Source organism: Erpetoichthys calabaricus, chromosome 11 (assembly GCF_900747795.2).
Source record: "Erpetoichthys calabaricus chromosome 11, fErpCal1.3, whole genome shotgun sequence".
Classification (NCBI taxonomy): Eukaryota; Metazoa; Chordata; class Cladistia; order Polypteriformes; family Polypteridae; genus Erpetoichthys; species Erpetoichthys calabaricus.
In genome coordinates, this window is record NC_041404.2 from 72,806,625 (window position 1) to 72,819,908 (window position 13,284).

General features: G+C 37.2%; 1 protein-coding gene across 1 annotated transcript in view; it reads right to left on the minus strand.

Annotated features, from left to right (window-relative positions):
* Window positions 1-13,284, minus strand: part of huwe1 (HECT, UBA and WWE domain containing E3 ubiquitin protein ligase 1) — a 387,803-nt gene that overhangs the window by 114,082 nt on the left and 260,437 nt on the right. The window contains 9 exon segments of the mRNA XM_051933601.1: window positions 206-582; window positions 3,665-3,669; window positions 4,215-4,222; window positions 11,606-11,734; window positions 11,824-11,868; window positions 11,870-12,001; window positions 12,088-12,111; window positions 12,113-12,151; window positions 12,153-12,171. Coding sequence (XP_051789561.1) covers window positions 206-582; window positions 3,665-3,669; window positions 4,215-4,222; window positions 11,606-11,734; window positions 11,824-11,868; window positions 11,870-12,001; window positions 12,088-12,111; window positions 12,113-12,151; window positions 12,153-12,171 — 778 coding nt within the window.

The window sequence follows — 13,284 nt, forward strand, 5'->3', positions numbered from 1 at the left end:
TAGCCACCAAGGTAGCCAGCTAGAACACACCAGAGTACAAGTTGCTTTGTACATGCTAAACTTATCCTGGGAATCTCTACTTTTAACCTCCAAATTCTTAAATGTCATCTTAGGAAATACCAGTGATGATGATAATGAGTGAACCCCTCCCTCTGTACAAACACAATTATTCAAATAAAGCACTAATCTGGAAACTTTCACTCACCTTCTCCATTGTATGTCTCAAAGTTGCAGGATCTTCTATAATGTGTCTAAACAATAGTGTGACCAAAGGAGTAAAGCCATTGAAACCAGAACTCTGGGTCAGGTTAAGGATCATTCGTGTACTCTTCAGTTCTGCAAACATCATGGCATATTGATGTGTACGTGTAAGGCGTAAGCAAAGTCTTAGCGTGGCATGCAGTGTGTCAGGGTCAACTGGTACACTGATCATGCTGACACAAGCTCGAATTAACACAGTTGTCATGTCTTCAGAAAGACCTTGAATTACAATAGCTGCTGCAGACTCGACAAAACCAGAATTCTCCTGGCAAGATATGGTACTACTTGTTGAAACAGAGAGAGAATCTTCACGGTCCTTCTCTTTCATAGTTACACTCAGAGTCCCATTCATCTCTGGTGAAGTCACAAGATCTGAAGAATAAACAAAAAAAAAATGATTCTATTTAAACAATAGTAATATAGAGATATTTTATGTGCAACTATATTTATTCATGCTTGGCCTCTACAACTTATCCGGAATGGCTCCAAAGAAGCAAAGTTTGCTCAAGTCATTTAATATTTTTCAGTAATTAGTTAGAGTCATTACTGTCACCTGCACAGAGTACAGATAAATTCTAAATTGGAGAAGCTTATCAACAAGAAACAGGTCGTTGCTCAGTGGTGGAATTAGTTGAGTACAATTACTTTGAAATTTGTCTTCTTACCTGAAAAATCTTAGGTTCAACAGATTAAGACATTTTGCTAAGAGATGTGGTGTTAAAATTGAAATCCTAACAGGTTTTCTAAATGCATATTCAGAAAACAAAAAATAATGAAAATTTACATGAACTGATGACCAAGTGTGACAAAGAGATGACGTAAAAAACATTCATAACTATTTTTTTCAAGAGCAACAAAGGGAGAAAAAATTATCTTAAATGCCAGTTTCCGTTTCTCTGTATTGACTGAGCACAGATGGAGTTAGTTAAAGTCTGGCCTGCAACCGCTAATACTATGCTTGGCGCCTTTTGGTGCCAATGGGCAAGAAATGCAAATATGGCTTAAACTGAAAAAGTAATTCAACAAAAACAAACAAAAATTTTACCTTTACTTTTCCCTGAAATGAAAGCCAAGAATTAAATTTTTCAAGACAATCTTTTACATGACTGTGATATCAGGTCCATGGTGAAGAGCAGTTTAAAATAAACAAGTCCCAGAGTGTGCAAGCTTCAATTTGGGAGGTGATAAGCACATGACAGCACTTCTCCAGGGTTGACTGGGGTGCTTGGCTGATTGATCATTTATATGTGAATGCCAGGTCAGGTGCCTCTAGTAGTTGGGAGTACCACACCTGCAACCAATCAGGCATGATAAAAAGAGCCTGATAGGCAGACAGAACAGGGAGAAAAAAAAAAATCACAAAGGAAAAAGGAAATATGAGTGACAGTGAAGTATCGGGTACCTGAGCCACTGTGCAGGAGAACACGCAGAGAGCTCAGTAGCCCCATGAAGAAGTGAGGAACTGGTTCTCCAGGGGTGGATCATCCCAACTGAATTTATGAAGGAGAGGGTACATTGATAGTGGTGCTCACCTGAACCCTAAGTCACTATGAGATCATAGTGGAATACGGAGGAATAGTATACAGTATATCTGTCTCTATATAGATAAAATTCAAGCACACTTCTACTGTAAAAATAGATTTTAACTAACAAATTGGATTGTTTAGAATGATCTTCTAACTGAAAGCCTACAAAATATAAATTGCCTAGGCGTCAATGTTTTTTCAAATTCCAGACAAAGCAGAGCTGAAAGGAGGGAAAAAACAGTGGATAAACGGCAAAGGAAATGGAAGTCTCCAAATCTCACCCACCATACCAAATTGCAGCAGATTGATGTACCCTGGGGGGGGGAATCTATAAATGAAACCTTTATTGCTTCATGAAAAAGGAAATAAACACGGGAGAAATTAAGCATATGAAAGATAAGGCATTAAGAATCCCACTTAATGTAACACAAACAGTGTGGCTTCGTATAAACTCCATCATAAAAAGGTAAAAATTAACTATACTCTGAAAAATAAGGTTAGAACAACATTTTGTAAATTAGCTATTTATTGATCTTTCATTATTAATAGTACTCTTTTGAGACACCATATTTTAAAATGGTAAAGCTTCAAAAAGTAAACACTTAACACTTGAATCCCTGAAGCCTACAAAAAAATTTGGATTACAGGCCACCTTAAATTCCTTTGCACCTCTCCATTAGTGTCTCTTGCTGTGCAAATATGTCGATCAGCACAAGCAGCCTGCTATCCCACCCCACCAACGGAGATGAAATCACTCACAAACTTCTTCTAGCTCAAGTCTCTTTATCGTGGTGTGAGGTGCCTGGAGTTGTATAGGGAAAATAACATTATTTGGAATAAACACATTTCATATGTGTTCCGTGTCTACAACAATCTGTGTAAATGTAGGATGTAAGGAAATGCGAGGCAAGAAATGCTGAACACATACCTAAAGCAGAAATCTTTTCAATGTTATACTAATCATGACGTGAAATGTATAATGTGTATAATGTGTGAAGACTTTAGTCCAAATATCAAATAAATACATGCGCTTTTATTCAAGAATATAACCAAAGTCAAAAAAAAAAAATCATTCAATTTACATGTTGCTGTGAATGAGTTACAAAACCCATTTCACAACTGCATCTTTTTTCATTTAAGGATTGTTTTGTGCATACTTGGTAATTGCAAATCTGTTAACACTAGAACTCCTGCCAAAATATTGATCTCCCTGAAAGTCCTAATTTTCCTAACATACACAAGGAAAACTCTTGGCTTCTTATCACTGTGCCAATTGCCCACTGATAAGCGCTTTTGTTTTGCGCATAGCCTACGCTCACCCCATCATCTATTCAGCCAACCAAAGCTATCACCAGGCAGTTTTCATGCATAGTTGTATGCGTGAGAGACAGATTTGAGGTCATTCGAGTTGTCTGTTTGCTCAACAAGATACCAAAAACAAAAGATTCTCCCACATTTGTCTTAAATCAAAAGTATGTTTTTATTATATAACAATACCACTATTATAACTGCTACTACCGGTAATAATAACTCACTATTCAAAGTGTGCAAGAAAGATCCGAGATTCAAACCCCAGAAATCTTAACATTACTTTTGCATTACCTACATGAACCTGTGATGCAGCAGCATTACCACTATGAGACCTGCATGTATATCTCTCTATTATAAAAAAAAATCTTGGAAGGAGACGATACGTGATCTTCTTGTAAGACAATTTGACATCCCGCGAGACAAGGCAGTGAGACAAAAGTACAGCTGCTGTACAGGCTTTTAAATGATTGACGCACAGCGCGACAAGCAGAAAGGCAGCAGCAGATCAGACCGCATCTCCTCATTATGCGTTTAAAATCTTCAACGCAGACTCGAGCTATAAGAACTGTGGCTGGTGATGGCTTCGCCTGGCTGAATTGGAGGTGGGAGTGTACAGGTTGTGTGGCACAAATTGACACGTCTGCAAAACAAACACACTTATTTGTGAGCAATTGGCACAGTGATAAGGATCTATAAGATTCCTTGCATATGTAAGGAAAATTAGGATGGTCAGAGAGAACAAAAAATTTTGCAGCCTTTAGGGATTCTAGTGTAAATTTCACAATTTTTTGTGTACATGAAGCAACTGAAAATCTGTTTAATTTGGGATTTGTGTATATTTCACAACTACAGCACTGTTCACAACTTTTTTTGTGCCTAACCGCAGATTTTAATAATTCTGATATTTTATGTATATCTAGTACGGCACTGAAGTTTTCCCGATTTGTTTGTATACAGTAGTTATGAGATAATTTTGTCAAAACAAGAGAATTTACTGATTGCAATGACTGATGTAACTAATTTTGAGATTAAGTCAGATCAACAGTGGTAAGAGTTCAGAAATCATCAAAATTACCTTGACATAAAGCTCCTGTGAAACAATCTTCACTGGCCAACCGTATATCCTGCTAACATTGGTTGAGGGATTTTGCATATTTTTACATTACATCATCATTGTAATTGTCTTGATTTGTATTGTATGAGAAAGCATGGTATTGCTTCCACTGTTTCACTACAAATTGGATATTTGATGCAGAACTTCCAAACCCAACACATCCGTATCATACTCAAACAACAAAATAAACATTTTCCATCTTTACATGTATGATATGGTGCAAAATTGGTATGTTATCAATCAAACATGATTCAATTTTAATTGACCAAAACAAATCTACAATACACAGCAGAAGCAATGTACAGAAACCCACCAGCAGGGAGCAATGTCTTTTACCTCACTAAGACAACTCCCCTTCTTCACTCTTCACCCATCAGTAAACCCTTTTGGTCAGCATGACCTTTATTTGCATGCACAGGCAGTCATAAAACGGGCCATTGAGCAGCTGCTACTCTGTCTTCTGTCATTGCTGTGTGGCATAGTATACTCAGAGCATTATTATTATCAACAAATATGGACCAAAACAACAGAATTCTGATAGTTTTCTTTCTGTAACGTTGCCAAATTTCAATCAAATTGGTCAAAACATTTGACATTTTGAAGGATTTAGATCAGTGTTTCCCAAACTCGGTCCTGGTGAACCCCTGTGGCTGCAGGTTTTTGTTACAACCAGCTTCTGTTTTTAATTGAACTCCTGGGCTAATTAAATGAACTGATATTTCCCAAGTTCTGTGTTTAGGGAACAATATAGAAATTAGAAAACTAAGTTTGCTAAAATATATATATATATATATATATATATATATATATATATATATTAAAATGTACCAAGCAGTTATGTAGGAATAAGGTATTTTTTTTCTTTTTAACAGTATTTTCATCTTGATTTTCATTCTACTTTTCTAGGTGTTCTAATTGTTTAATTGATCCATTATTTACTAATTAGTGGGCCTGACTCTAAGGTAGTTGCTGCGTTTGATTATTCAGTGTTTGCCTGGGTGTCTGATCTGCTCGTTTTAAATTGTCATTATTAAGATACAATGAAGAGGGAAAAACTGCACAAAGAAAGGGCAAAGTATAATGAAATCAACAAAAGAGTTAAGCATTTAAATCTATAGCAAAAGCAGAAATATTTCTAAATGTTTTATAAATGTAAAAATCATGCTGCTGTGCTTTTCTGAATGTCGAAGAAAAGAAAAAAAAAGCTAATTAAATGAGATCAGTGCTATCAGGTATTGTCAATGATTAGGAATCCAGTTGGAACAAAAACCTGCAGCCACAGGGGTTCACCAGGACCAAGTTTGGGAAACACTGATTTAGATGTAAGAGGCCAACTTTTTAGGTTAACGGTAAAATCAGAACTTGGCTTAATTTGAACAGAATGTAGCTTTGACATAGATATTGGAAGATTCTATTTCAATTCCATAAGCTAAAAGTTAATGGAATACCATTAAATGTTAACCTATATCTTTGTGTGACAAAAGTATGATCTCAGTTCATAGTTAGCTAAGGTTTAGAGTATACAGTTTTGTGATCATTAGGTTAACGTTATATTCGTAAGTATGTGACAGCACAGAAACTTCACAAGTGTCTAGGTTACATTTCTTAAAAGGAACATCACAAACGAGATGTTTTCCTTCTTTTGTTCTGTGCATTATCAAAACTTTTTTTGTGTGAACTATTTTGCTTTGAATTTCACTAAAACCTTTAAAAACTAAAAGACACTTGGACTGCGGAGGTTTTATTTATTAATTTTATTTTTGCACTTGAGTCACACCAAATAATGAAGCCATTTTGAACTACTTGGAAACCCTTGAAAAATGCAGCTGCATAATCTTTTGGGGGGCTGAGGGAGTATAGTGTGTGTGTGTTACCCCCAAATAAAATGTACTTCTGAAGCACATTGTTATACACAGAATGTAGCTCAAAGTGTTTTAAAAGATGTCAATGAAACACTAAGAAGAGAAAAACTAATGAAATTAGGAAAGAATAATGAATAAAAAACAAAAAAAAAAAAAACAACAACAGTACATACTGATAGACTGAAATTTCCTCTCTTAGTGGATACTTACTGCCCCAGAAGTACCATAGTACCAAATTTCAACACTTTAAACAAATGGCAAATACTAGAGCTGAGGAGTCATCCAACTTTGTATTTTTTATTTAAGCATCAATAATATCAAAACACAGCTATGCACCACAAGGTTATTATAGTTAATGAAAACTAAAATCAAAACAAACTATTAACTCTTTTAAGGCGGGTGTCGACTTCTGTTGACAGGAGGGGTTGAGGGCGCATGTCCGACAAAAGTCGATATCCAGGGGTAGAGGTCGACAATCAGCTGTTAATGGTGACAAAACTCACTGTTACGTCACAGGCATTCCCTCTCTGCTTGGAGGAATGTTAGATTCGTTGACTCGCCATCTAATCCTTGCGTGTGCGTGAGTTGCAAAATGTAAACAAAGGCAAGATGGCATCGACATATCACGAGGGAGCGAAGCGAGTGCAGAAAAGAAAATATTCAGACGACGATGTTTTGTGCATTATCGCCGAGTCACTCTGATTTTTCAGAATCTGATTTTGTTGACAGTGATCAGGAGATCGAGCAGGAGAGTGAGGAGCTGGCATCAGCTGATAGGACACCAGCCGATGCCACTTCAGCTGATCGGCTGCCAGCTGAGCGCATTCGCGCAGCCGACGCACCTACGGCAAGGTTTGTGTGGGAGGAATACCCAGACATTGATCCGTGGGAGCCAAATGGATCAAACTGGCTACCGGACTTCATAAGACAGCATGGCTTGCTGTTGGAAACGACAGATTACCAGCTGCTGGACTACTTCAGGTTGCTCTCTCCTGATGCTGCTTTTCACCTACTGTCAGAAGAGACAAACAGCTATGCAGAGCAATTTTTTTTGAATCACAGTCTGCGCTTGTACCACATTCTTGTTTCTCAAAGTGGAAACCCACAACAAAAGACGAGATGAAGGGCTTTGTGGCATTACAAATAGAGATGGGACTAGACTGGTGATATAACTTCAGGGAGCATTGGTCCAAATGTGCTTTGTCCCCTGGTGGCTTTAGACAGGTTATGCCGCAGGATAGGTACGTGCCACTGCAAAGTTTTCTTCACTTCTGTGATAAGCAGAAGCAAATCCCAAGGGTGAGCCAGGCTATAACCCCATGTATAAAGTTCAGTCCCTGCTTGACATTGTGGAACCAACATAGAAACAATTTTATCAGCCTGGCTGTGATTTGTCTGTGCATGAATCTATGATAATATAAAAAGGAACTCCTTTATTTCTGCCAATATATGCCAGACAAGCCCACAAAGTATGGCATAAAGAATTTTGTACTGGCAGAAGCAAACACTGGGTTCTGCCTGAAAGTAATTACAGGAAAGTATTTTTCTTTCAAAGAGGGAACTGTCCCTTGACAAGTCATGTTGTGCTGGAGCTGCTTCAGGGCTATGAACATTTGGGTCATGTTGTGTACATGCACAATTTTTATACATGTCTAGAATTGTTCATGGAGCTACAGAGCAGGGGAATTGGAGCTTGTGGCACAGTGAGGGTGAACAGGAGACACATGGCTTCACAGTTGAAGCCAGACAGGCTGAAGATGAAAAGAGGTGACAACAACAACAACATTTATTTATATAGCACATTTTCATACAAAAAGTAGCTCAAAGTGCTTTACATAATGAAGAGAAGAAAAATAAAAGACAAAATAAGAAATTAAAATAAGACAACATTAGTTAACATAGAAAGGAATACGACTTTCATGCGGGCAGAAACCTTGGTGGCAGTGGCATGGCACGATGTCAAACGGGTGACTTGTCTCTCTACAGTACACATTAACAATATATGTGAGAAAGTGCAGCAACAGACAATTGAAAAGGAAATGCCAGTGCAACTCATACCGTAAGCAGTGCAAAGTGGCAATGCATGCAATTGGCTGCTTTGAACGATATCATACTTTGCAGGACTTTGATGTGCAACATGTATGTGATATGTATGTGAAATCATAGTATGTGAAATAATATAGTATGCAGGCTCATACAACATGCAAGACAGTACATTTGTCAAAAGTAAATATTTTTTTGTTGATTTGATATGTTAAACAATAGCTTTGTGTTCTTTTTAAAAAAAGTAAGTTTTTGGAAAAACATTCAGCCCTGGGAGTAAAACAAAAAAAAACAAATCAGCCCTAAAAGAGTTAATAAAAAATATTTTCGTAAACAAATAAAATAACTGGAACAAAACACTAAAAACAAACTATTAAAGTAGTTGAAGACTAGCTGATATAAAACAATCCACAAAAAATATTTGTAGTGTTCGTAACAACTGGACATACACAAGGGCTAACCTGAGCTGCAAGGGTCCAGAAGTTAATCAAAATATAGAAACAAGTATTTCATATTTGGTTTTTGAACAAATATTCCTGCCGTTATCTCTCTACCCTTGTAACTTAACTCTAAAACAGAAAGGTATCCACCAGGAGCCGCCCCCATATATTAATCCAGTGAATGGCAGCTTGTGACAGAGGGCAGATGTTTGACACAGCATTTGTGGTGACAGTGCAAGCTGAATATGGGCGTGTAAAGCGTGTGACGAAGAAACCAATATCAGGAGGTAATGATATTACTTTAAAATTGCTAGGCAACTTTCAAAGTTGCATTCACTGTATCTTGGGGCTCAGAGGAAAAATGATACAGATAATACCTTACAGAATTTCAGTCTGTTCTTAAATGACGGCATGTTAGCTGTAATTCTGACCGAGTCCAAAATACAGTATTTACATAGCAACACACAATAAGCTAAATTCCAGGCTGCATGATTCTGATGTTAGTTATGATGAGCTGCTGCATTTCTTTGTTATCAAGATGGAATTCCAAAGTCTGAAAGCGTTGGTCAGCAAAACCTTTACTGTAAGGACAGAAAATCACGAGTAACGTTTTAGTTTATTTCTCAGGTGTTTGACGACAGTAATTCACCTGCCACTTCGCACAGAAGTGTTTTCTGAAAACTAGGGGGTCACTCGCCCACCCATGGGTTTGGTTAACCGGATATACAATTTTTAAGAGATTGTTATTTTCATGGGAATTGTTACATATGCATTATTTTCACTTTTACTTTAAAACTTAAGTTAAAACAATATTTGAAATTAACTTTTCTTCAAGATCACATTGAATTTTGATTCCGTGTTTGGACTTACATCGTGACAACGCAACGTATAACTGCCTGTGAGTGAATATTGTTACTTTCTCCCTAATAAATAAAATGACTTTTTGAATGTTTGTCCCGAATTTCTTCTTCGCTTAGTCGTTGACGTGTCATCGAGAACATATAAAATTATTGTCCTGATAAAAATTTATAAGAACTGAAAGCACAGGAAGTGTGTCTGCCAAAAGCATTCACACGACTGAGGTCAGATGACCGTGGTCTTGTTTGAAAATACTTTTAAGTAGGGTGTGACTTGAAAGAATCTTATGTTAAAAGTCTTCGTCTCACGGGACTTTATATCATGCCATCAGTTTTGGAATCTTAATTCTCGCTGGCAACACGAATTAGATGATCTACAAGTCTCCAACTTAAAGTTTAAATACGAACAATATATTCAATCTCTTTTCTCGGTTCCATTATTTCATGGGTAATAATTTCCGTTTGTTGCGCTAATGCAATCTTTACTATCCTTTTTCTGAGACTTAAGAATTTTCGTACTTCCATTATCTCCAACCTGCTCTGGGCGTGGACTTGTCTTGCGGGACGTATAAGTGTCGCTCTGAGAAAATCACGTCTCATCTCCTACCAAGATTTTTTTTTTAATAGATAAAAAAGCACTGATCGAGAGACTAACTAGGTCAACATACAAGATCAGCATATTGTTGCTGACCAATCACTTTAGCTTTAAAAAGGTTAATTAACAAACGAAACAGTACAAACCTTGTAAAAAATAAGTCGTCAATGTCTCTACTGAACCACAGGTAGATAGATGAAGAGAGACTGCCAACTGGTGAAAAAACTAAACCTAATGTGTTTTTGTTTTTATTTCTATATTCTTTTTTTAAATTCACAGCTCAAAATACAGGATATTATGAAAAATAATCCAGTAACAGAATTATGCTTTAAAGTATTTGTCTCCCACTTTTCAATCTCTCAAAATAGATAACTGAAATATCTTATTCTCTTTGTTCTTAACATACATAGGCGGAGTGGTGGCTCTAAGGCTAGGGATCTGCACTGGCAATCGGAAGGTTGCCAGTTCGAATTCTGTAAATACCAATAGAGACTCTGCTCTGTTGGGCCCTTAAGCAAGGCCCCTTAACCTGCAATTGCCTGAGCGCTTTGAGTAGTGAGAAAAGCGCTATATAAATGCAAAGAATAAGAATCTACAGCCATGTCACACAAAATGCCACATATACATGTTATGCAATAGGCTGTCTACACTGTCCAGGGATTTTACATATATTTTCCTTTGTTTCCCACAATGCAACTAGAGGAAGACTGCACACTGAATCAAGCCTAAGAGCCCGTCATTCTCTGGCCCCCATGATTTTCATGATCACACCTATCAGAATGCAACAGAATCTATTTTCTGATTTTTGATATGTTTGCAGCCCTGAAGGTGGCAAAATTCAGTCTATAAATTGTATGTGCCCTAAGGTGGAATCAGTCTCAATATGAAAACTAAATAAAGAACAGCATGGAAGATTTCTGAATACAATATTGAAACCATTAATTATAAGCACACTGTCTTGGTGCGAGCTATGTTGTGTGCTGTACATGTTTAGAGTAAAAAAACCCTCAAACCTTAAAAAATTCACCTAAATTTCATCACTATCTGGGTAAGAAAATGAAAAGATGAAATGTGCCAACAGGCCTGTGCAGATTTGTTCAGCACAAATGACAAGCAAAAAATATTTTAAAAATAATAAAATTATACATAAAACATAAGTTTTGATCAAGCTTGTTTTTATCAAACAAAAACAAAACTAGATAGTAAACCATGTAGTGTAGTAAGCTTTTAAACTATTATATTCAAACCTGTTAAGTGTTCAGTTCTGTTGGATTGTGACACAAAACTCTAACTCCATAGTAACTCTTTAATCATACCATAATTTACTAAAACTGAAACGAATAGTTAAAAAAATAAAACTGTCCAAATTAAAATTAAAAACACTACAAAATAAAGGAAAGCAAAACTAACTGAATTTCCAAGTCAGAAATAATATAGGAATAAAAAACTAATACAAAAAGGCAAAACTATAATAACCTTGGTGCATAAAACACATGGAACTCTAATTTAAGATCTGCCATTTGTTTTTATATACACCAGAGATCAAATTTACCTGCTGTCGGCTTCTCTTCAGGTTTAATTTGCCCCAGGTTCTGCCGTTTCTTTGCTCTCTTCAAGGGTTTTATCCAAGTCCTGCCCATTGCCATTTTTTCCACTTTTCCCAATACGTGGCAAGCGTTGCACGGTAAGCATTACTGGTCTTCTGTTACCAGTTTCTTCTTTTACCTAATTAAGGTCAGATAAAAGAATTGTGAAATGTTTAATCTAGCAGTAAATTTAAAAGTTAAACACAAATATTTATACTGCATGCTTACTTGCACCATGGTGTTGAATTGGACAGTATAACGCCTCCTTCCTGACTGTGAACCTAACACTGCTCTCACCAGCTCGCCAGGCAGTATCAATTGTACTATTGTTACTGGCACTATAGCTGCACCATCGGCCAGATCGATCATCAAACCATCTCCAGTTGTTACTGTTTGGTTGTAAATACTGTAAATAAATAAAAATAAACTAAACTCACATTTTACAATAGAACACATGCAAACAATAATGCCAGAATGTAAATCTAAAAGTACCTTGTTCATTTGTGCCCTTCTTTTTTGATGACACTGCTGTTTTCTCATAGAAGTCAATAAGAAGCCAATACAGGCGTTATCCACCTACAGAAAAAATAGTTTTAGTATGGATAGAAAAATATCTTAAACATCACCTACATTTAAAAACACATTTTCACACGAGCACTTGCATGTTTTTAACCCTAAACAAGACACACTGGTCACAATCAACTGGATACTAGAATACAGTAATCCCCTCGCTATACAGTAATCCCTCGCTACCTTCGCGGTTGACTTTTCGCGGATTCACGACTTCGCGGATTTTTAAATACAAGTGATTTGCCCGCCTATCGCGGAAGTTATGTTCCAGACCCATCAGCAACAGGAGAAAATCCGTGATATAGAAAGACCATATAAATAAACATTTTTTTAGTTTAAGCCTTAAAATACCCATCCCACATGCTTTAAACACATGTAAACTTATAAAACACACTTTGTTAACACATATGATATGTGGATGTCGGGCTAAGGATATGAGTAACATCTCACTATTATAAAACATTTTAACTTCACGCAAGACAAGACAGTGAGACAGGAAAATTGGTGATGTACACCTAAAAGCCTGATTGTACAGGCTTTTAAATTATTGACACGCAGAGCGACAAGCAGCACAAACCCAGCACAAAGTCCACTTCTCCTTAGCGTTCATTCAGCTCCCCACCCCCCTTGACAATGCGAACTGCGCTTCCGGGGAGGGGGGGTTTGAGCGAAGGTGCGTTCAGCTCTCACACCCACACACACACTCCTCGAGCAGAAGCGACAAGCAGGCATTTTGGCAGAAGCAGCACAAAGTCCATTTCTCTGCTCAGCGTGAGTTCAGCTGCCCCCCTTCACAAAGCAGAGTGGCAGACACATTGACGTCTGATCGCTGCGTGCAGGCAGTGTGCAGTGTTGGTCTGAGGTGTTTAAGAATGTAGAAAGTGTTTTAAGAGCATAGGAAGTGTTTATAAGAGTGTGGGAAAGGTTAACAAGAGAGTGAGAAAGGTTTATAGAGTGTGGGAAGGGTTTATAAGCCTTAAAATATGTATAAATAATAAAATAAATATAGGTCGCTACTTCGCGGATTTCACCTATCGCGGGGGGGGCTCTGGAACGTAACCCCCCGCGATAGGTGAGGGATTACTGTATCGCGCTTCGCCTTTCGCAGCTTCACTCCAT